The sequence below is a fragment of the Felis catus genome, chromosome B3, assembly GCF_018350175.1.
Source record: "Felis catus isolate Fca126 chromosome B3, F.catus_Fca126_mat1.0, whole genome shotgun sequence".
Lineage (NCBI taxonomy): Eukaryota > Metazoa > Chordata > Mammalia > Carnivora > Felidae > Felis > Felis catus.
The window spans coordinates 58,903,009-58,927,718 of record NC_058373.1 but is presented as its reverse complement, the minus strand read 5'-3'; the positions used below and the strand labels follow the sequence as shown (position 1 = coordinate 58,927,718).

At 35.4% G+C, this 24,710-nt stretch overlaps 1 protein-coding gene across 5 annotated transcripts in view; it reads left to right on the top strand.

The window, feature by feature from the left end:
* Nucleotides 1–16,575, top strand: part of CTDSPL2 (CTD small phosphatase like 2) — an 83,266-nt gene extending 66,691 nt beyond the window's left edge. For 4 of the 5 annotated variants that reach the window (XM_011282844.4, XM_003987210.6, XM_019832530.3 and 1 more), the window contains exons 9-13: nucleotides 6,090–6,152; nucleotides 6,257–6,336; nucleotides 9,303–9,429; nucleotides 10,886–10,981; nucleotides 11,599–16,575. In XM_011282844.4, the coding sequence (XP_011281146.2) occupies nucleotides 6,090–6,152; nucleotides 6,257–6,336; nucleotides 9,303–9,429; nucleotides 10,886–10,981; nucleotides 11,599–11,664 (432 nt within the window). In that variant the 3' untranslated portion in view covers nucleotides 11,665–16,575. Of the gene's footprint in view, nucleotides 1–6,089; nucleotides 6,153–6,256; nucleotides 6,337–8,784; nucleotides 8,998–9,302; nucleotides 9,434–10,885; nucleotides 10,982–11,598 lie in introns of those variants that run through there. The other variant, XR_006599282.1, reaches the window with a different exon arrangement.
* Nucleotides 16,576–24,710: the final 8,135 nt, after the last annotated feature.

The following is a 24,710-nucleotide window of genomic DNA, read 5'->3' as shown; positions in this document are numbered from 1 at the left end:
GGAAACCCCACGTTTAGCAAAGCTTAGACTTTTCCCCATCACTATAGTTTGTTTTTTTTCTTGGGAACCTTACAGCCTAGGATAATTTTCATAAGGATCTTAAATATTTTATCCCACAGAACAAGAAAAGTAGAGAGTCAGTGGCTTCTATCTCTTCTGTATAGTCTTTCTTAGAAAAGTCAGCATTATTTTTGCTTTATGGAGAAATAAGCAATCGTGTAAAGGAAGAGTTTTGTAGTAAATACCTAATCAAGTTTTTCTTCCCCTCAAGCTCTGACTTAAATTGACATTAACCAAGAGGCATTTTGTTTTGACCTTCATAAAGCATAATTTTTGTTGTACAAAAGGAGTGTTTATAATATACCTTAAAAAGAACATTTGGGGTTCATGGACACTTAGTATTGAGGATTAAGGTAATATTTTAGCTGGTAGGGAACAATACTGTGATAACTAATTGTAGGTTAATATTAAAAGTAATTTTAAGGTAACTTTCCTATCCTTATTAGTAAGTATAACTAGTCATTGGTCTATTTTTTTTCATTGTAATTATTCATTATTGATTTTTTTAGGTTAAAAAAAGAAAGAACTGAAACCTATAGTTAGCTGCCTCTCAAAGATGATAAAGTATATTTCATGGGGACCTCTTTGTATTCTTTGTAAATGTATCTTAAAATTAGAGGCAGTTCCTTAAAAAAGCATGGAAAATTCTTGTTCAACAGCTGAAAATGTGCTGCAAATTTAGGAGACATGACAGTTAATTACTAAGCATATTAAATCATTTAGGCAGTTTAGAGCTTGTTATTAAAGGCAGCATTTTTTGTTTTACTAAAGTGACCTTTTTTTGCTTTTAAAATGATTAAACTTTATTTAAATAAAATCAGCAATAGTTTATATATATAAAACATATACATATGCCAATTTTTATTTGAAAATTATGCTTCATTGCAAACTTACGTATATGGATACCTTAAGTTTCATTTTATCCCATGTAGACTCTACAGGAAAATTCCTTTTCAAATTTATTTCTACTTAGTGTAATGTTTTGCAGAAGTTTTTAGTGTGGGGATTTTTGATTTTATTATTTTTTATTTTGATGTTTTAGTATTTACCTATTCATTTTCAGATTGATCTGCCTACAAATTCTATCCCCAGCAGCCATCTACCTCTTGTTGGAATTGTGTTAAGCAAAGGATGACTGTAATGTCACCCGGGGGTTATAAGGTTGAGGTCTCTGCAGGGCCTACCTGAGCAACCTTCTTTCTATGAAGAGGATTTGGGTTTTGTCTCTGTGCTCTAGTATTGATGCTAAGAAAGTGTTAACTAAGTTAAATAGCGAAGCTATCAACTGATGGAACTCCTGATTATTTTCTCTCTTCTAAAAGTGTAGATTGCAGCTGTAGGGCTTTCTTTTTCAGTTAGGTTGCCCAGTTCTGTCCCATAGAATCATACTCATTCCAGCTATTCTCCTTATGACTGATTAATAATAAGGTGGATAAGTAATAGTCGTTGGCATTCTCCGTGTGCCAGGCACTGTTCTAGGTGCTTTACATGTATTAACTTAATCTTCACAACAACCCTATGAGGTAGGTACTCTTATTTTACTCATTTTATGTATGAGGAGACTGAGGTGCACAGGAGGGTTAACAAATTGACAGTCACTTGTTATACCTGTGGTATCTATCTACTCATGGTAAGATTTTTCAGTTATATGTAGCATCTCATTCTTCACATTCCCCAGGATTATTGGTTTTCTACTGCCTTAAAGTCTTACTTGGGCGCCTGTGTGGCTCAGTCAATTAAGTGTCTGATTTTGGCTCAGGCCATGATCACATGGTTAGTGAATTTGAGCCCCGCATCAGGCTCTGTGCTGGTAGTGCAGTGCCTGCTTAGGATTCTCTCTCCCTCCCTCTCTTTCTGCCCCTCCCCCACGTGCACATGGGCACTCTCTCTCTCTCTGTCTCTCAAAATTAAAAAAAAAAAAGTCTTACTGCTGATTAAGTAAATAGCATTTACCAATCATCTTTTTATTTAAAGGGTGCCATACTCGTAAGTGGAGGAGTCCCACAGAATTGACTGTTTTTTGTGGGGTTTTTTTTTTTGAACCTATATCAATATGTGGCTCCTGGCTGCCTCAGTCAGTAGAGCATGTGACTCTTGATCTTGGGGTCATGAGTTTGAGCTCCATGATGGGCATAGAGATTACTTAAAAAAATTTTTTTAATAAAAATAAACCTGTATCAGTATAGCAATAAATTCAAAAGATATCATGGAATAACTATTAAAAGATGTTTCTTTTTGAATATGTTAAGGTTATATTATCTGTGCTGAAAACTATTTAGAAATACTTTTTCTTAAAAAAATTTACATGTAAGAGTTTTTTGTTTTTGTTTCTTCCTTATTCAGTTGCCCACAAAGTGAAGCTGCTTTGGGGGTTTTCTCTTCCTCCTCCTCCTCCTCCTCCATCTCCTCCTCCTCCTCCTCCTCCTTGTTCTCCTCCTTTTTCTTCTTCTGCTGCTTCATTCATGTTGTTAAAGTTATATATGAAATTTCTTTAAAAAGTGAAATTACCTATGAAATTAGATAAGGTTTGGTAAACAAATAGAGATTATTCAGTATATATAGCTTGACACTGAATATTTAGTCATGAATTTGAATTTAGACAGGCTACCACAAAATATTTATAATCATTTTATAACTAGATTGCTATTTTGGTGACTGCTTTTATTAAATTCAGTTTTATTAACCATTATGGCCTGGTAGGATTATCTACATACACAATTACAGGACATTGTCATTGTCTTAACACTAAAGAAAGTACAGGCCATCAGGTATTTGTTCATCTCAAGGAATCTTGATGTAATGTAATATTTTCTGTTATACACATTGCTTTTTCTATATAAAATTTAAACTTTAGTAAAATCAATCTATAAGATCATATAAGATTAGTTCCATTATCACAGTTTTGCAGGTATTTCTGGTAGATTTTATTTTTAAAGTTTTATATAATGAACATATTCATAAATCCCTATCTTTGGGTAGTCAGTGCTCTTTAAGACATATCTTTGGGTATGGTATTTTTATACAGTAATTGTTTCTTTGTAACATTCTGCATTATTTTTAAAGTTTTGACTTCTTAAAAATGCATATTGTTTAGTGATTGATTAAAACTATTTGTAGGGTAGATAGAATAATTGCTGTATATTTGGAGGGACATATGTATACCAGACTGAAGTGAAACTTTTAGCCTAATCTTACATTTGGGAGACTATATGATTTTGAAAAGTTACAGGTTTGAAGAAGGATGGTTGTTGGTGAAATACTAAGTAGGGAAAGAATGTGGAAAAAGGGAAATAGGCAGCTCAGGACAAGAATCTTTGTTATGAGAAAGGAGAAGAAAAATATAATTATGAGCATCTGTGGAATAGATTTTGAAGCATTTTGGAGGCATGCCTCTGTGCATTTGTACATTTCTATATCTCTGTGACCTAACATAATAAGTGATCATAGTCTCTTTGTATTATATATACCTTAACAATTGTTCTGTTTCCTACTAGACAGTACTTAGTGTTTGACTTTTATATATTTATGCTTTAATATATCCATCCAAATGGCTTAGACCATGCTGGCCTTGTGTCTCCATTTCTATTTTTCTTTCTGAGATTTTACCTTTGTAGCACATAGCAGAACCTCCACCTCTGCTCACTGTTATTTTGTACCTTTCTATATTCTCTTTCCCACTAACCACATTAATTTCTGTGTATATATTTTAATCCTGAATGACCTTCCTGTTCAAATAGTGAATCTGTTTTGGGGATAGGAACTTTTACAGCCAACAATTATTCTATTCTCATGGTAAGGAAATAATTTAGCAATATATTCCCCCATCTTCAGTACTACCTTTTTTTCATCCCCTGTAAACAAGTACATTTTGAAAGTAATGTTTTAAGATGTATTTTTATATTAAGAATGGTCAAGTAGTAAGTACAATGTATAATGAAGTTACAGTTTTGATTTAATATGGAAGTCATGTATAAGAAGTTGGAAATGTCACCTTTGTATAGTGTTCCACTTACTATGCTTGGATAATACTGTTTACATAGAAGTATTCCTCTGAAATGGAAGTGTGTTAGGGTTCAGAGGAAGCAAATCCCAAATTACAGAGGCCTTCCTTAGCTTATAATGTGGAGCAAGTGATAACAGGGATATTGAGACCAAATGAAATCATTTACATAAATGCAAAAATAACATATTGTTTAATTAAATGTATGTGAACGGTAAACTTTCTTAGCAACAAACAAAAGGCTCTGATGGTTCATAGTTTATCATCCTTGAGATGAGGTAATCAGAAAAGAAGTATTGACTAAATTGTTTTCTTAATCATCACAAATCTATTTTGAAAAGACCCATAGTTAATAAAAAATGATATTTCTATTTAAGGCAATCCATCAGTTACATGGGTTGGTTACAGGGTATACCAAATGTTAAGATGAAAATGTCAAAATTAATTAGAAGAGCAGCTCTAGTTAAATTTCTTGGGCCTCATTCTAAATGATCGTGATTGGACACTGAGGATTTATTTTTATTTGACTTAGTGGTAGGGGTATATGGCTTACTTTGTTTTTGATTAGCCAAGAAATTGAGATAAAATGCCTAATAGGATTAAAAAGAAGTAAGCTTTATCATTCTAGCCTGGAGGTAGGGGTAGAATGATATTATTATCACTCACAATTTGTCTTCTACAAGTGATCAGTTTTTAAGGAAACTTGATAGTTTTCCTTATATAGTCATATATGCTTGCTTTTCTTTATTTGTTTTGTTTATATTGCTTGGCTTTGAGTGGATTTCATTACTCAATGTATTTTTTTTTCTCAAGCACTTACTATATATGTAGTATTGTCTTACGCCTTTTGGGCTTTGGAAACTATAAAGATTGGTAGTACATGGTCGCTACCTCCTAGAATCCTTTGCATGATTTCCTTTTTCTGCCCTGAAACATTCCCAGAACTGGATTTTTATCATGAGGGCATTTTTGTGTGGATGTGTGTTTACGACAGAATTAAATTTCATGAAGCCTAGATTTTGAGTTTTTTGCCACTAGTGTTTTGTTTTGTTGTTGTTTGTTTTTAATCTTAATCCAGTGAATCTGGTGCATAGGTGTTCTATATATATTTGTTGTTCATGGTGTTTGGAGGTAATAATCACCTTTGAGTATAAAGTTTTCTTTTTATAAAGTGTTGTCACAAAATGAAAACAATTTAAAATCTTTTGTATGTCAGTTTTAGTAGTTGCTCATGGCTTATAATTCTGTGCTTTTTGAAAATTGGAGTAAGAGCTACATTAAATGTAGGCAAGAAGATAGACACAGAAATAAGGAAATAACGTATATAAGGCAGTTCTTTGGGTACTGTAGTTTTTCCTGATATTGCCAGTCGGTTTTGATAACTGGTGTGCCTTATTATATTTTCAATCTCAAGTAACCCAGTAGTGCTAATTTAGATGCCACATCTGAATCAGTAAATGTAGAACAAGATTGAATTCTGAAAAATTCCAGTTATGTAAAACCCACCAATCCAGACATCTCTTTCTTGAACATTATTTACCTAATAGAGATTTAAAATAAAGGTATTCTTAGCAGGTGATTGTTGAGAAGAAATTCTGAGTATAGAGGAAGGTCATTGAGACAGGTCAGCTAGAGGTGGACACACAGCCTGCCTAATAATTGGATGGATGCTACCTGGCTGGAAGATGGAGCAGATTGGTGGATCAAAATCTCAAAGGGAAACCTTTCATTTTTAGTTGAAATGTTTATTAAAATTATATTCCACAAAGTACTATCATATTGTATGCTGCAATTTAACTATTAAGAAGTGACATCACCAATAATTATTGTTACCCTACCAAAAGATTGTTTTAAGTGGTATTTGGTATGTGAAATATATTTGGCTGAGTGGTACTTAGTATACTTTTCTATTACTTTAAAATATGAACTTTTAAATTATATCCAAAGTTAGAACACAGCATATCTTATAAATAAGTTGTTTCTATTTTATAGGTTTATTTACTGAAGCTTATTTTTGTTATTTCTTTAGGTTTACGTGAGATTAAGACCATTCTTCAGGGAATTCCTGGAGCGAATGTCTCAGATGTATGAGGTAAACATGCTTAAGCTAATTACATAAGTATTTTTATTTTATTCAATATAGTACCCATATTTAGATCATGTATAATGATTACTTCTTTTCCCCTGAATTTGTAGATCATTCTTTTTACTGCTTCTAAGAAGGTGTATGCAGACAAGTTACTGAACATACTAGACCCTAAAAAGCAACTGGTCAGGTAAATTTAATTAAGAAATAGTAGAAATGTCTGTCACACTGATCTATGAAATTACTATGATTCTATTTAATTTTCATGGCCATTTTCAGTTGGCCGCATATATAGAGATTTGTTGTGTTGAATGGTGAAAACGAACTTTTTAAAGCCCCCAAACTCTTTAAGAGTTCCTAATGATATTAACTTCAGACAGACGTTCTTTAAAGGATACAAAGATCAAATGTATTTATTCACTGTTACATCTGTATCCTCACTTCTTTGGGGACTGGGGGGAGATTGGGGGTATGTGGAATTTTTCACTGTGTGCATGATGTTTTCACTTCCTTATGTCTCTGAGATAATGCATGTTATGTCACCTTTTTAATGGCATAGAAAATAAAGGTTAATTTTAACAGAAAGGATAAATTAAACTCTTTTGCTTTTTTCAAGAGCAAATTTCTCTTCCATGGAAAGAAAACATTACATGAATCTAATTGGAAATTGCAGTTGGTTTAGTCACTCAAGTTACCCGATCTGGACTCACTTCCTTGTGTGTGTCCTGAGCCAGCAGATGCAGTGTGTTCCTGGTTAGGTGGGAGTGCCTCGGGTAATCTTAAAACAGTTTAAAAATCAGTTCCATTATTTCTGTCAACAGAAATGAAATACTAAGACTGCCAGCAGTCTTGCTGCATCCTCTAAGATGACAGAGTTAATCTATGTTGTTTTTTTTTAACCGAGAATGCTGAGAGAGATGCCAGAAAAGGTTCATAAAAGCTTTAATAGCCAGGAATTCATTTTCTTGAATACTTTTTCCCATATTTTTTTAGTGGAAAGTCCTAATTTCTACTGTTAATAGTACCTTTGTTATAGAGTGGTTACAACTATGTTAAAAGACTTTTTCTGATGTCCACGTTTAGGGGATTTGCTTTCTTGTAAATAGAACTATGTTTTTTGTTTTTTTTTAATCTAAAGGAGCAAAATTTGTCCTTGTTGTCACTTCCCATTTTAGCTTCCAATATAAGCAAACATTAGACACACAAATGAAAATTTTTTTTCTCTTCATAAAGGTATAATGCATGCTTATTTTATCTAACTTTAACAAAAGTACACAAATGATTTTGTTTTGATGACTTCATTCTAAAGATTTCTGTTCTCTTTTAGAGCTTTCTTTCATTTTACTAGGGAACAAATCATAGTCATGGAATTATAATGTTACAAATTAACACCCTTCATTTAAACTACATTTATAAACCTACACATTGAGAGTTTAAATTTGTTTTATCTAGTTTTTGTATCTAGTATTTGAATAATTTAAAACAGGAGGAGCTTTTTGAACAGTGTATTGCATTAGAGTGCTATGTTGAAGATAAGGTACACTCAAATTCCTGTGATCTGAGTCTCATGATTCCAAATGCCAATCTGATGACCGGCAAGAGTAGTTCCTTTCTAAAACTGCAAATGCCTGCTATTGACTCTCAGGCTCCTGAATAACTGGAGGGATTTTAGTGTAATTTATTTACAGTAATCATTTATATCCACATACATGTTCATTTGTCTCCTGTCTTGGGTGAGTTTGCTACTATTGGCAAAGAAACATCAGTAGTGACTTGCGTGTACCTGCTGCACCTGCCTGTCTAGTTTCCTCACATGTAAATGTTTGTACAGATAAAAATGGAATCTTTTATAGGCCCATCCAGGACTTAAATTCTTTTGTCTGGTCTTACCTTTTCAAAGTAGAACAGTCTTTAAACCATACAGTGGTAGATGATCATTTGATTTAAAGTATTCTTTATAGAAAGGGGGGGAGAGAACTGTTTCTACTGCATTTCTTCTGGTTGGAAAACTCTGTCATCATCACCAGGACTGATGTTTTTAAGGTTGAGTTTTGTTGTTGTTAGAGCTATGGCCAGTTTTGTTGGTGGAAAATGCCCTTTTCTTGAAATTCCATAATTAAAAATAAAGGTATATATAAGTAGGCCCTAGCTGCTGAAAAATTGTTTAGTGGGATTAAGACACAAGGAAGCCAAACTATCAAATTACTAATGTATGCAAATGGAGTATTTCAGGGTGGCCAGTATTAACTATTAGTAATATTCCAAGACTTACATGTTGAGTGCTAAATGAGATTATGTAATTATGACAGTATATAAGTATTATAAGACCTTCAATCGCTTTTAGTGGTACACCATTTTTCAGTTAAGTATCTATCATTGGTGAAACATCAGTTTACATTTGTAATACTTAAATCTGAATTCATCATTTCATTCAATCCTTGTTTTTCAAATACTCATATACACACTCACACGAAATTAAAAGGAAGATGGGTGTTTGGGAAAAGTATGAAGTGATGGAATAAACATTCGTTTTGGCCTCCACAGCTTTTCTCAAAAACTATAAGGGAAACTAAAAACATTTTTGAAAATGCCAACACAGAAACATTCCTTCTTATATTTTCTATTCTGGCATGTACAGGGATAGGGAGGCTGTGTGGTCTTCTGGTTAGAGCAAAGGACTGGGAGCCAGGAGGATCCTGGGTTCCAATGAGGGGCTAACCACTGACTTACTGTGTGACCTTGGGCAAGTCACTTGACCTCCTTGTGCCTCAGTCAACCATCTGGAAAATTGGTTAAAAAGCAGGACCTCGATGACACAACCAGATGCTGCATCTGAACTGAGCTTTCCTGGGTAAATAAATTACAAAAACAATTTACAGAGTTTTTAATCCCTCTTTATAATTTAATATAACATTTTGGGATAAGCCAAAGTTCTTAAAGGCATGGTAATATTTGGTTGTAAGGTTTCAATAATTGCTAACATTTTTTAAAGTAAAACTGTAGCCCAAAGCTTAGGCCCACATTTGTATTTGAATTTCCTTTGTGAGAGAAAATAAGGCTAAAACTGTAAAGCCTGTGGTATGTGTGTATGTTTCAGTATGTGTTATACTTTTTGGAGTTTTTTTTAAGTTAATTTCTTTTTATTTTTATGTTTAGGCATCGGCTTTTCCGTGAACATTGTGTTTGTGTACAAGGAAATTATATAAAGGACTTAAATATCCTTGGAAGAGATCTTTCAAAGACTATAATAATTGACAACTCACCACAAGCCTTTGCATATCAGGTATGAAGAGAGGGTTGCTAAACAAAATGAGATTGGAAAAAAAAAAATACAATGAGAACAAAAGCTGCCAAACAGAATGTAATAGGAGAACAGAATTTTCACTGGTGGAATTTCCCTTTTTAGTGTTATCTTTTAGAATTAGAAATGCCAAATTGCTATATATCTTGTGGACATTTTTCTTTTAAATAAATGAAAACATAGATAAAAATCTGAGTAATAATTCTGGATAAGAAGAGATTATAAGCTGTACATCAGTTAATAGCATTCTTATCAGTTGTTAAATCAGTATGTCAGCACCAAGCCTGATATGGGGATCGTACTCATGAACCATGAAATCATGACCTGAGCCAAAGTTGGAAGTTTAGCTGACTGAGCCACCCAGGCGCCCCTTATTTTTCTTTTTTTTTTTTTTTAAATGTTTATTTATTACTTTTGAGAGCAAATGTCTGTGTGAAAGCTAGGGAGGGGCAGAGTGAGAGACTCCCAAGCAGGATCCACGCTGTTAGTGCAGAGCCCGATGAGGGGCTTGAACTAACAAACTTTGAGATTATGACCTGAGCCGAAATCAAGAGTCGGAAGCTCAACCAACTGAGCCACCCAGACACCCAGCAAGATATGTATTACATTATGGATGTGTTCGTGTGATAGGTCTGAGATTTCCTTTACAGTAAATCAGTGCAGAGTAGGAATGGTGGAAATTGGGTTGGGTGTAGAAAGAACAAGTGAAAAGTAAACAGTAAAAAGATGAAAAAAGAAAAATGGGGAAAACTGCATATGGTATTGAAATGTGTTCAATTTAGGTCATTGGTCACATTTTGAAATATATTTAAGAATTTCATATTGGTTCCTGGATAAAGTAATTTCATTTATCTACCATCTTAAATATAGTATTCTGCATTAATATTAAAGATAACCTAGAGATTATTTACTATAAAATGTGGTTTGAATTCTCATTTTTAAACTTCTCTTCAGTGAAATACCATTGCATCAATTTGTTACGTTCCTGCCGTTTCAGGTTATCCTGCTATTTGTTGGAAATAGAACAATGAATGTCACACAGTCCCTGTGTAAAAGTATATAGGCTTTCTGATAGTGTTTACATTGGCAACACCCCTCTCACAGTGCCTAGCATAGACTAATAGTAACTATTTTTTTAATCCATAAAGTAATATTTTTAATTACGTAATTGCAAAACTTGTTTCAATGGATCTTTCTTGTTTAGTTTCATGTATATTAAGACCTTAAGCTGAAAAACCAATTGGGCTTTGATGTATCCCTTAACATCTGTTTCTTGCACTATTGAATCGTCAGAAGTAACAACCATAAACTGATGGCATTCCTTTTCACATAACTTCTGCAGATCACTGTGTACTTAAGTATCTGTTATTTCTTTTAAGTTTTTATAAAGTATGCAAAATGTAATAAAAAGGATTTAATTACTTATTTATTATTTTAGCTATCTAATGGAATCCCTATAGAAAGCTGGTTTATGGATAAAAATGACAATGAACTCCTAAAATTGATTCCATTTCTGGAGAAGCTTGTAGAACTGGTAAGTATCTTATTTATCTTGTTGTGTTTTGCACTTGTTGCCTCAACTCTATTGAAGTAAATCTTTTTAATTACTTTATGTGCACTGACTTTTAAAGCCAACTTGGTATGAGATTAGGGCAAAAAAAATTGAAAAGGATTACAAGCATTTTCTAACCTTGTAAACTATATCAAAATCATGCTTCTCAGTATTTAATAATTTGCAGGTTGAATGTTTTTATTTTCACTGGGCTGCTGCTTATGAGGTCACTAACAGTATTAAATTGATTTCACTTTGCTTTCATAGTTCAGGTCTAGAATTAATGCTTGTGCTACTGAAACTTTATTCTGGTGTTATTTTTTCCTAATAAATAAAGTAGAATTCAGTGGCTTAACACTTTTACCAGTCTTTTGGTTTTGCCTCTTAGTGCATAATTGTTCTTTACAGAATTAAAACTTTAATGACAGTTCTTTTAATCTAAATTTAATTCTAAGTTAACTGCTTGTGTGTAGTATCTTTATATTTGGCAAACAAAGTGAAATAAATAGTGATATATTTTCTCTGCAAAGGAAGAATGTTCACAGTGTTACGGAATCATATTTTTACATGGCTTTTAAAATGTCTTTTTCTCCACACAGAATGAAGATGTTCGACCTCACATCAGAGACAGATTTCGCTTGCATGATTTGCTGCCCCCAGATTAAGTACAAAGACTTGTCAAATCACTGAAGGGGGAGAGAATGCAGGACCCTTTTGGACTAAGACAAAAACATTGCCATTACTGTTGAAATTTTGCATTTTTGTACCCCGTCTTGCTTTTCTTATCTTTGGTGCCCAATAATAATCAAGGGTTACAGAAAGAGACTTTATCTCAGATTGAATACATACAGTAGGTAGGCTAAAACAGAAGAGTCTTTAGAACTAGTGCAACTCCGGTGAAATTTTTTTATGTACAGGACATCTGCAGTTTATAAAGAATTCTGTTTCTGCCACCAGCAGTTTGACCTGTAGTCACACAGGATTTTATGATAATAACAGAGATGAAAATGGACTTTTATTTTCTCTCTGTTTGGTGCTCTAAGTGGGTTTGTAGCCACTTTTCTGTTACTTTAAGATTCTCATTTCAACAGGAATGGCCAGTAAAAGTTGTTTTATTTTTCCTGTTAAGGTTTATAACCTTTTTACATTTTTGACCTGTATTAGATTAGATTTTCATTATGCATTCCTTTTAGTTGAGGCGCTTCCTAGTTTTCTGGAAATAGTCAGTTTTTAGTTTTTTATTATACATTTGAATGGCCGTTTTCCTGCTTTGTCTGCCTGCATATTGTATATTTGTTTAAAAATATTCTCTACTTTTAGTCCATGTAAGTTTCATTTAGAAAGACATGCATTTATATTTTGTTTCTGTAATATTCTGTAGGTGAAATCTTTTAAAAAAAATCAAAGGACTGGGTAGATAAGAATATATGAATGACTAATATTCAAAAGATTTAAACCATTGTGATGGCATGTGTTCCCCAAATGGTAATATCTTGCAATGGCACACGGATTTAACGGATAAAGGTATACCTCAGACTTCACTGTGCTCACCAATCTTTGAGGAGAATGAGTTTGGTCACCTGTTGGGCTTGATTTGGTTACTGCTGCCTTTGGTTTTCTCCAGGAATGAAGTATTCAGCACAGTGACTCAGTATTTTTAGTTATTTTGCATGGGCTGGTAGTACCTCTGTTATGCTCTTGGTTACAATCAATTTAAAACTCTGTGTAACAGTCTTGGTACCTTACAGTAGCTATGCATAATCCTGTGGCACAGTAAACTCCCAAGCCACCAATGCAGTTAATATGCTCTCATAGTGGTTTTCTATGCTATATGAAAATAGTCTTCAAGCCTTGGTTCTCTAATGCAGCTACCACAAGAGGTTGATATTTTTATAGTGGCGTGTAATCTCCTTTTCGGGAGGCTTTTTATGGAAGGTAGAATTTGTAAAAGTTAGTATGCTTTGCCTCTCGACTGCATTAACATGCCACAGGCTCAGACTGTTTTTGTGTAAAGGATGTCAAAGAACGGCACTTTTTCTAAAGAGAAGTTTGATATTTTGTATGCTTGTTAAGAAAGTACAGTATTGGAAATTAAAGGTGGACAACTGATAATTGAGGAGTATGTCACTTAATTTTTTATGTATATTACCTGTTTACTTGTACAACTTATTGTACAAATTACATGCAGCTTCATTTTCAAATGAATCCTTAAAATAAGGAAATCTTTTTAGGAAAACATTTAATTTTTGTATTTTTGATTTTAAAGGCATGAGTTATGTCAATTTTCAGTGTATTAATGAAGATTTTAACTTTTCATCAGGTTGAGTGTTTTCTTACTATATTATCTGTTGTGTATGTAGTTAGCATATTGTGTCACTGAACTGTTTAAAAAATCTAGCATGTAGAGCAAGCCTGTTTTGTGGAAAATCCTTATTCATTAAAAAAAAATAATCATGGCAGATTTTCTGCAAAAAAAAAAAAGCAAACGCATTTGCAATTCAGAATACTGTTTTTTTTTTTTTTTTTTTAATTTGTTTTGGTTTGTTTTTGTTTTAATTTAAAGAAAGGTATTTTGCTTGCAGGAAAAATACTCCAGATTCATTTTAATGAGAATCTTTGAAATGTATTTATCTTTAGGGCATCTGGGCATCTTTATGCTGTTTGTCTTCTGTCTTTCTTGAAATAAAATGTACATACGTTACCTTTACATACGCTCTTGCTCAAAATTGTGAACCTAGTTACATTTCTCCTTGCTCCCCTTTTTATGCTCAAACAGTAAAACCCTAAACCTGTACAAGAAGATCTAAGTTTTCAGCGTGCATTATAATTGCTGAAAGCTTTTCTGATTAAGCAAACACAGTCTCAAAGGGCTTTCCCATGAGTTAAAGGGAAATGTAAGCACCTGTACTGTTGTTGTGCCTGTGGGCACTTTAAATAAACACCAACTTTTAGTTCTCTTACTAATGGTAAACTGTTTTCAGTCCCATGCTAGGAGAGTTCTTTAAGTCAACTGACAAAGGAATCTAGCATAACAAGATTCTGTAAAGGAATAAAGGGAAATTTTATATGACCTGAGAAAATTTTTCGAGACCAATTTATTTTTCTTCATTACTTAATTTGGGTCATTTTAAATTTGTTAATATAAAATTTAAAATAACTTATAAAGAGACAATTATCCAGCTTCCTTCTACTTTAACATGTTTTGTCCTCTCATTACCCCTAATTTTCTTTTATCTTTTGGTAAATGTTATCTTAAACACACTTCCATTTAGTTAAGCGGAGGTGTTTATTTTGTGAATTGAGATGTGCCCAGCTCCTTCAATTCACACAGGAAACATGAACTCTTAAAAACTGACTGTAGGAAATGCAGGAGAGTTGCATACCTGATAAGACACAGCAAAAGTGACCTATATACACATTAACATATCTGAAGTACATATTATAATTGTGATATTTCCAGTGATAAATGTCTGGCTTTTAAGACATTCTTTTAAATATTTGTATTATTGTTAGGATGTTTAAATCAGTTGTGTTTTTTAATTCTGTGTAATATATGTAGCCCTAATCAGATTTATATCACCATATTTCTTCTTGAGTCTTAAAGAGTTGGTAACAATTTGAAACCATAATTGTTTTATATTAGCTAGTATGTATATTTATTTACCCGATGGCTTTATCTTGTTTCCCAAAATTGGGGGGGAGGGAGCTGTTGAAAGCATTGTAACTTCTATAAATGGCTATTTTCTTGTACCTGTCAGTGAAAATGGATGTGTACATTGTTTTTTTTTATATTTCTCTGGTTTTTCTGGTTTGTTTGGTTGTTGTTGTTGTTGTTGGCTTTTTTTGTTTGTTTGTTTTTTTAAGTGTTAAACATAGAATGGTTTAAAAAAGTTATCTTTGGCCAATGACTTTTTCAGCTAGATAATTACTTTTATTCAGCCTTCTAAAGAAGTTTGTTTTCATTGTTTTGTTCAGTCAACTTGCCTGAAAAAGAGACTTCATCTCATCAATGAAGAAAGCATGTCATTATTCCTACAAATCTTTACAGCGAGCACAGAATTCTTCATAAGGATCAGATCTCTTCCACATCTTGTGTCAGTCACATAAAGCTGAAATGTAAAGGACACTGAAGCCTTCATTTAATTGTACTAACACGATGGTGTTATATACCACATCATTAGCTAGTTAAGGTTTTCTGAACTGACTTCTCTTTGTCTTCCTAGGTATTTATTTGTTATCTCTTTTAATCTTGTGTATCTAAATTAACTTAGTTAATAGTTACCCACTGAATAACTATGCCAAGCAACTAGGAAAGAATGTTTATTTTATTTCCCCTTATAGGGGAAGAGTGGACTGGGAACAAAAATGTATGGGCCAAAAGGCCTTAGGTTGTCATTCATTCACTTTCTTATTCCTCTCATGAGCTATATTTGAGTATAGTATTTTTTCAGTGCTGATATGCTTGATTATGTCATTACTTCTCATATCTTCCCAAGTTGAAAGCCTGCTAGGAACCTATATAAAACACATCTAAAATTTTCAGAATAAGAACCACAAAACTCAGTATCTTATATTCAAATGCCACTTAAATTATTATGGGAATCCAAGTCTCACTCACTAGGATACATTTTTATAAAATGTTTCTCTGTATCTTGAATTGAAATTACTTGCTCAGAGGCAAGAGTTCTGGGGGTATAATGTGTTTTGAGAAATTTTTAGAAAGGGGAGAAGAGAGCAGCAAGTTTATACTTATTTACTTTATGGTTTTGATATTAGTATTTTAAAATACATCAGTGTTTCCCAAACCTGACCATTAGAATCGTTCTGAAGAGCTTAAGAAATACAGATTCCAAAAGCCTAACCCCCTGCGAAACTGTCTGGATGGATCTAGAGTGGGGCCTGAGAGTTTTGTGTGTGTGTGTGTGTGGTTTTTTTTTTTTTTTAAAGACCTCCAGGTGATTCTAATAGCCAGCTTTGGGAAATCACTGTTTTAAATAATGTGACGGTGTTTGAGAGTAGGCAACTAAAATAAAGTTTACCAGACATCTCTGGTAGTTTTTTTTTAAACCGGGACCAGATTTCACAGAACTTACTCAAGATACATGGAGGAATAATAAAGAAGATTGAGGCTACTGCTCATTGTCATTCTTATCTCCTACTTTTTAAGAGTTTGCATTTCTAGCACTTGGAATAGTTGATCATATATACAGCTGAAGGACATCCCTGAATGAGACCATTATATATATTAATTGTAAAATATTTCACTATTTTTTTATTTTATAAATCTTTGTAGAAATAAGCAATGAAATACTACTTTCATCTTTTGAAATGGGATTTTTCAAGGCATTGTCCTTTTGGCATTAAGGTAGGGGGGAGTTAATATTCTCTCTGCCTTTTTCCATGTGAATCAATATAAAAGTCATGGATATTTAAAAATCTCAGTTTAATTTCTACATATTTACTATGCAGTATAGCCGTGAACAAGTAATGTAGACTTAGTTTTCTCATCTTCAAATGCCCTGATCACCCTACCTCACAGGGTTGTTGTGGGGATAAATAAAACTTTTATGGAAGCACTTTTCTTTGACGATATTTTATCAGCCATTAGAAACAATCTAACAGCTTATATTTGTATAGTGCTTTTTTGCTTGTTTGTTACAGTTACGTGATTTTTTCACATTACTTTCCCCTTTGATATCTTCAGGATGTACCTGTAAGGAACACAGAATAGGTTACAGAAAGGCAGAATGACAATTTCTGGAACTGCTGTGTGCAGAAGTGGAATAAAATGTGAATAAAGGGGCTAGTTTTGAAAAAAGAGATGATGGCAAAGAACCAGATTATGGTGAACCTAAGATGAGGAATTTCTACTTGATGTAGTGGGCAAAATAACATGAACCAACATAACTACAAGATAGCATTCTGGTTCCACCCCGATTTCTGTGGTGAGACTTTTTCTTCTTTACTGAGCAAAACTGACATTGTGTAAGTTTAAGGTATATGGTATGAGGACTGGATACAAATATTTGAGATGTTCATCACAATAAGGTTAACATCCTTCACCTAATTACCATTTTTGTTAGGGTGAGATGAGAACATTTAAAATCTACTCTGATAGCAACTTTCAAGTATACATTTACAGTACTGTTAACTGTAGTCACTATGATGTACACTAGGTCCCCAGAACATTAGATCCTCATACAACTGGAGGTCTACCCTTTGACCAGCATCTCTTCATTTCCCCTAGCCCCAGGCTGTGATGAGATTTTTAAGTATTTTCCCTAAGCTCCAAAGGAGTTTGATGCACATACAGGTTTGAGAGTCACTGAAGTACAGGGCCTTTAGAAATAAATGACCTGGCTGGCTTAGTCAGAAGAGCATGCAACTCTTGATCTGAGGGTTGTCAGTTCTGTCCCACATTGGGTGTAGAGATTACTTTAAAATCTTAAAATGACGACTTCAGGTGAATAGTTGACTTGGGAGTTTGGTTAATAAAAGGAGCTTTCAGGATCAAAAGATCTGATTTCAAGTCCATAGGTACTCATTAACTTACTAGCCAAAAGCAGGTATCTAAGCCTCAATGTGTTCATCTGTGCAAAGGGTGCACCAAGATGTACTTTTCAGACTTAACAAAGATGAATGATACCAAAGACATCATAAACTGTAAGGCAATATACAAATAACTACCAGAATAGAAATGGTATAGCAGCTAGTTCTCTTGCAGATATGCAGGAGATATACATGCACAGTGTTTGGGGAGATGTCTGAAGCTGAAAAGGACAGCAGAAAATCAAGGCATTGTAATAACCACATGTTAGTTTTTTAAGAAAAACATGAGCAGTAGGGTGCATTCACATGAAGACCACAGAAGTGATTGTGGAGAGGTCACCTTGTAAGAATGTGTTTGATGAAAATATGCTGAGTGTTAAGAAAAAAAGTGGATGATGAAGACAGTACTGAATGCCTTGAGAAATCTGGTAAGTAGTTGGGGTAGCAGGCTTATATAAATGGTTTGCCAAGTTAGTAGTTGCTTAGTAATGGATAAACCAAATGAACTAGAACTTTTGGTGGCTATCATAATGAGCTTTAATGTTGTACTTGGTGTATGGCAATATTTGTTGAAAGCTGTAAGTAGCCTTCCTAATGACATTAACGGTTATTTTAAAGCGCTGCCTTACTATGTGTTAGACACTATTCCAGGCTCTATGAACAGCAGAAGAAAACAACCCTGACATTGCCCTCAAGCTTACAGTCTAGCAGTGAAGACTGATAATGTTGGGAAAAGAGTCATGAAGGGGAAGAATGGCTTTGAGAATGCCACAATCTAGTCTGGAACCAGGCTTGGGTTGGCTGAAAAAGCATTAGGTTGAGATCTGTAGAACATGTACTGAAAGAATGTAAAGCCAGGCTTGATTGCAGGTGGAGGGGACATAACATCAAGCAAGGAAGTATATGATCGGATTTATCTTGAAAAGATCACTTTACCATACAGGGAAGAGAGGGGGTTGGTGGGAGATCAGTTAAAAGAGTTACAAAAGGCGGCCTAATTCAGGGCTGCTGGGTGGCTCAGTTAAGCCTCCAACTCTTGATTTTGGCTCAGATCATGATCTTGAGATTTGTGTGTTTGAACCCTGTGTCAGGGTCTGCAATGACAGTGTGGAGCCTGCTTGGGATTCTCTTTCTCTGCCCCTCCTCTGCTCTTGATCACTCTCAAAATAGATACATTGGGGCACTTGGGTGGCTCAGTCCAGTTGAGCATCTGATTTTGGCTCAGGTCGTGATCTCACGGCTCGTGAGTTTGAGCCCTGCGTTGGGCTCTGTGCTGACAGCTCAGTGCCTGGAACCTGCTTCAGATTCTTTCTCTCCTTCTCTCTCTCTCTCTCTCTCTCTCTCTCTCTCTCTCTCCTCTGCCCTCCCCCAACTCGCACTCTGTCTTTCAAAGTATAAATAAACAGTAAAAACAAAAAAGATTTTTTTTAAAAAGATAAACACATAAACTTTAAAAATTAAAGTTAAATAAGTTAACCTAATTCTCCATACAACGTCTTCCCGTTCTCGTAAGACCACAAACATTCGGTGCTAACCTAATGGACTATCTGAGGCCAGGAGGTTAGTAAAGTCTTAGGGAGAGTATGGACTGTCCATTTAACGGACAGGAATAGGAAGATAACTGTAGGATTTTATGGCACCATATAACAGTAAGAGCAAATGTATAGGAGTTGAATGGAGACAGATGCTGTCATTCATGTCTTACAAAATTCTTGGGTAGGCTTTTTTGGGTAGCAGTTGGGGTTAAATGAAAAAAGTTCTTGTATCAAATATAAATCAAATCTTTTTACATATGTAATGACTCAGTTATTTTGGTACTTTATAAATGTCTTAACTTGGTCCTGTTTGCAATTAAAACTTCCTCTTCAGCCTTACTTCACTTAATCTGAGATTTTGAGTCTAGTGCTTAAGGCAGTTTACTTAAAAAGAAGCCATTGGCATCTCCATTTCTGCTGTTATTTACTATCCTGTGGTCTTTTTTTTTTTTTTTAATGTTTATTTATTTTTGAGACAGAGAGAGAGAGAGCATGAACAGGGGAGGGTCAGAGAGAGAGAGACACACAAAATCTGAAGCAGGCTCCAGGCTCTGAGCTGTCAGCACACAGCCTGATGCGGGGCTCAAACTCACGGACCATGAGATCATGACCTGAGCCGAAGTCAGAAGGTTAACCAACTGAGCCACCCAGGCGCCCCTATCCTGTGGTCTTAATGATGAAGTTCTTGTAGGCAGAGATTTTAATATTAATTTTTTCAACAAACATTGATCAATTACTCTGGTCATCTGTAAAATAAAAATACTGTTCTGTGTGATTTTAGGGCTCCTCCAGAGGACTAACATGTGAATCACAGATTCATTTTAAGGACTGAATAAATTCTCAGCACATAATTCTATTTTTTTTTTAATGTTTATTTTTTTTTTAATTTTTTTTTTTCAACGTTTATTTATTTTTGGGACAGAGAGAGACAGAGCATGAACGGGGGAGGGGCAGAGAGAGAGGGAGACACAGAATCGGAAACAGGCTCCAGGCTCTGAGCCATCAGCCCAGAGCCCGACGCGGGGCTCGAACTCAAGGACCGCGAGATGGTGACCTGGCTGAAGTCGGACGCTTAACCGACTGCGCCACCCAGGCGCCCCCTTTTAATGTTTATTTTTGAGAGGGAGCACAAGTGGGGGGAGGGCAGAGAGAGAAGGAGACAGAGGATCTGAAGCAGGCTCTGCACTGACAGCAGCGAGCCTGATGCGGGGCTCCAACTTGTGAACTGCGAGATCATGACCTGAGCCTAAGTAAGACGCTTAACCAACTGGGCCACCCAGGCATCCCTGGCACATAATTCTAGACAATTGTTTCCCTGCTTCCTCATTTCAAAGAGCAACACGCACAATACTGTGAATTATCAATTTCTGCCTCAAAAATCTATCAATGCTGCCTACATATAGCCCATGTATTTTTCCATAGCATCTCCACAAACCATTTTCAACTGCATGTGGTTTAAAACCTTGAAGTTAATATCCCCAGAACCTAGAACAATACTGAGTACAGGGTAGGCACTTGATAATTATTTGCTGAATAAATAAATGAATGAATGAGTTCACACTTCAAAGTATGGACTTCTATTAATTTAAAAGTCCAGAAAATTGATTCATTCAGTGCACCCCAGAATCGATGAGATTCAGGGGAACTGGTTCATACCAATTAAACTCATGAGACACTAGTTTTTAAGCCAGACTTCAATTTCCTTCATTTCCTGGCAAAAGTTTTCTCCCTATGAAACTAGATTACAATCAGATGCCACCTTGGTGAGGGTGAAACAAAAGAGAAAATCTATTGAAAATGAATTATAATGTCTAATATCAATTCAACAGGATACCCCTCTACTAGATATCGGCCAAATATCTAATAGATACTTACCTTTTCTCTAGAGACTTTTCTCAGAGACTTAGCCTTTTCTCTAGAGACTCAAAATCTTGTTCTTTGGTTTTTCCTTCCCTATGCTTCACCTTCTTTCTGTTAACTTTTTTTTTTTTTTTTTGTCTTTAAGATATATTGTCTCAGAACATCTCCAGGCAAGTTAATACAGATAACTACACTAATGACAAATGACTAATCACCACCATTATTACAGATATATATATATTGCTTTCCTGAGACTCTACCTTGGGGTAGTTGATTGGATCTGGCACCTTCTTAACCACTTATTTACTATTTACTAGTTCAGGTTGCTGCTATAATGCTACAGATTTACTAGTAATATAATAAAAGAAAAAGGACCCAAATTAATTTTCTTTTCAGACCACCTTTATTTCATGAGGGAGGAACAATGAATGACCTGATGGGCAGGTTTTTCTTGGTAACAAAAACCCAGTTCTGCATAAAATTTATTCATGCAGTCATTCAACAGTTACTAAGTGCCTACTATGTGGCAAACACAGACTTAAATATAGCAGAGCCTAGCCTCTAAAGATTTCTTACCTGTAATTAGACTACTAAGATGTACCTGTTAAAAGTTTTTGCTGAGGCCAAGAATGAAATGTACTGGAAAGATGCTGGGTTACCTTATAACATTTAAAGAAGAGCTGGACAACTGGACATCAAGGGTGGGCAGGAGGAAGTGAGGTGGCCTGGAAAATCATCACTTCATCAAGAGTTGTGGTCTTCCCTTCAGGGTGTTGTCATCAGTCACTAAATTCTAAAGTCCTGGGAAAGAGACTCTGTTAACGCTGCATAACAATTCACTTCAAAAGTAAAAAGGCTTGGGGTTCCTAGGTGCCTCTGTTAAGTGCCTGACTCTTGATTTCGGCTCAGGTCATGATCTCACAGGTTCATAGGTTTGAGCCCCACATTGGGCTCTGCACAGTGCAGAGCCTGCTTGGGATTCTCTCTCTCCCTCTCTCTGCCCCTCCCCTGCTCGTTCGCCTCACTCTTGCTCTCAAAATAAATAAACTTAAAAAAAAATTTTTTTTTAAGTTAAGAGGCTTATGACTACTTCTAACTCATCTGTGGGTTGATGGGACTCAGCTGGGCAACTCTTGCTTTCCATCTTTTGCAGTTGCATTCAAACGTTAGCTTGGGATGGAATCACCTGAAGGCTCAATTAGGCTGGATGTCGAAGATGGCTTCTTTACTCCCATGTCTGGCATTTTTGCTGGCATATCTGGAACAGCCAGGGGCTGGCTGGCTCTCTCCCTAAACACCCTCTCTATATGGTTAGTCAGAAACAGCTTGGTGGTCTTAGAGTAGTAAGGCTTCTTAAATGGCTGCTGGCTACCACCAGAGTGAACATTCTAAAAGGCGCAGGTGGAAGCTGCAAGGTTTGTTATGGCTTAGCATCCCATGTCACTTCTGCCCTATTCTACTGGTCAAAAATGCATCATAGGGCTAGCCCAGACTCAGGGGGAAGAGACTGCATAAGGGCTTAAATACTATTCATTGAAGGGCCAACTGTGGAGACTAGCTACAAAGAGAATTGATAGTTCCACTGGGTTATTTACATCCCACCTAAGGGCAGTTCCAGATTTTATGTAGTTTGAAGCATACACAATTTGGAGGGCTTTTTTGAAGAGTGTAAGGGGTCTGTGCAATGAGGGGCTCTGAAGGTAAAGCTTCATTAAACTTCACAGTTATTTGTTTTTGACTGCCCTTCCCAAATTAGCTATGGTAAGGGAGCAAACACGGCTTTTAGGAGCCCACATATTCTTGTGTACTAGAACAATTTCCTGAAAAGGAGGAATCACTGTGAGCTCACCCCCCCCTAAAAAAAGTGTACAGTGTTCAGTTCAATATAATCTGATCATTTGAATGAATAAAACCCAGGTCCCCTGACTTCCAAAAGTGAATTTTCAAATATATTCCACAGTATTTCATTTGTTTTATAAATAAAACAACAAAAAACTGGTAGAAGTGGAAGGATATTTTTTTTTTTTTAACTTACTATGCTTTCTATGCCTTTTTTTCTTTGGCTGCTCCTTAAATATTGATGTTCTTCAAAAATTCTTCTCATTCTATATACCCTAGTTTCACATGATTCCATCCACTACCATAATCAGATGACTCCTAGTCCTCTCCATAACCCAGACCTCTCTAGTTCCAAACATGTACTAGACATTTCTATTTGGATGTCCCACAAGAATGTCAAGATCTATGTGGCCAAAAGTTAATTTATCCTTATTCTTTATTATGACAAGAGGCACCATTCAGTTATTTTCAAAAACATTTATTTGACCATTTACTATATGCCAGGCACTAGGAATATAGTAAAAACAACAGACAAGGTCCCCATGCTGCAGACATTAAATATGTAAACAGGGTCAATAAAGATTATGATAAATGCTATGTCAAAAACAGAGCAATGAGATAGAGTAACTGGGGGAGGCTTCTTGCAGGCAGGAGATCAGGAAGAGCTCTGCAAAGGTAGCATTTGAACTCTGATATGAAAGAAGAAAACCAACCATGCAAAGAGGTGTGGAAAGAACACTGTAGGCAGAAAGAATAGCAAGTACAAAGTCCAAAACTAGGAAAAGGGTTAGTAGCCTTATAAGGCTAGAAGCAATGAAGTTAATGAGAATGACATAGGGGGTTGATAGGAGGTAGGAGTCAGACTTGTAGAGCCTTATATGCCATAGTAAGGAATTGGAATTTACTCTAAAAATAACAAGAAGCCAGGGGCACCTGGGTGGCTCAGATGGTTAAGCGTCTGACTTCAGCTCAGGTCATGATCTCACGGCTGGGCTAGTGAGTTTGAGCCCTGCATCGGTCTCTGTGCTGTCAGTGCACAGCCAGCTTGGATCCTGTTTCCCTCTCTCTACCCCTCCCCGCAACCACCCCCCACACCGTTTGCGCTCTAACATTTAAAAGAACAAGAACAAAAAATAAAAAAATGAAAACAAGAAGCCACTAAAGGCTTTTCAACTGGAAGAAAGGGGTGTCACAATCTGATTTACATTTTTAAATAAGCAAACTGCCTGGTGTGTAGTGAATGGATTGTGGAGGGAAAGGTGGGAGAAGGAAAACCGACTGGGAAGTCATCATAGAAGAGTCTAGAGAAAGTTTGGATGAAGGTGGTTGCAAAGAGATATGGGGGTAATTAAATGTATTCAAGATTAATAGTGGAAGTAAATCAAAGAACTTGGTGACTGAATTTAGGAGGTGAGAGGAAGAAAGCAGAGATACGTCTCGGTTTTTTGACTTCGGTACCTGGAGATTGGTGTCACCACCACTCGTTCAATCTCCAAAAGCACTATCCTCTACTGCTCTCTCCCACTTCCCCTCCATATCCAACCAGTCACTGTTATTAGTTGGGATTATCCAGAGAAACAGAACAAACAGCATGTGTGTATATACATAAAGAGATTTATTTTAAGGGATTGGCTCACACGATTGTAGGAGCTGGCAATTCTGAAATCTGCAGAGCAGGCCAGCAGGCTGGAAACCCAGGCAAGTGCTGCTGCTGGAGTCCAAAGGCAGTTTGGAGACAGAATTCCTTTTTCTACAGTGTTTTTTTTTTTTTTTTTTTTTTTTTTTTTTAAGGCCTTCAACTGATTGGATAATGATTAGGATAAGACCCATCCACATTTTGGGGGTTAATCTGTTTTACTCAAAGCTTACTGATTTAAATGTTAATCACATACAACAAGTACATTCACAGCAACAACTAGTGTTTAACT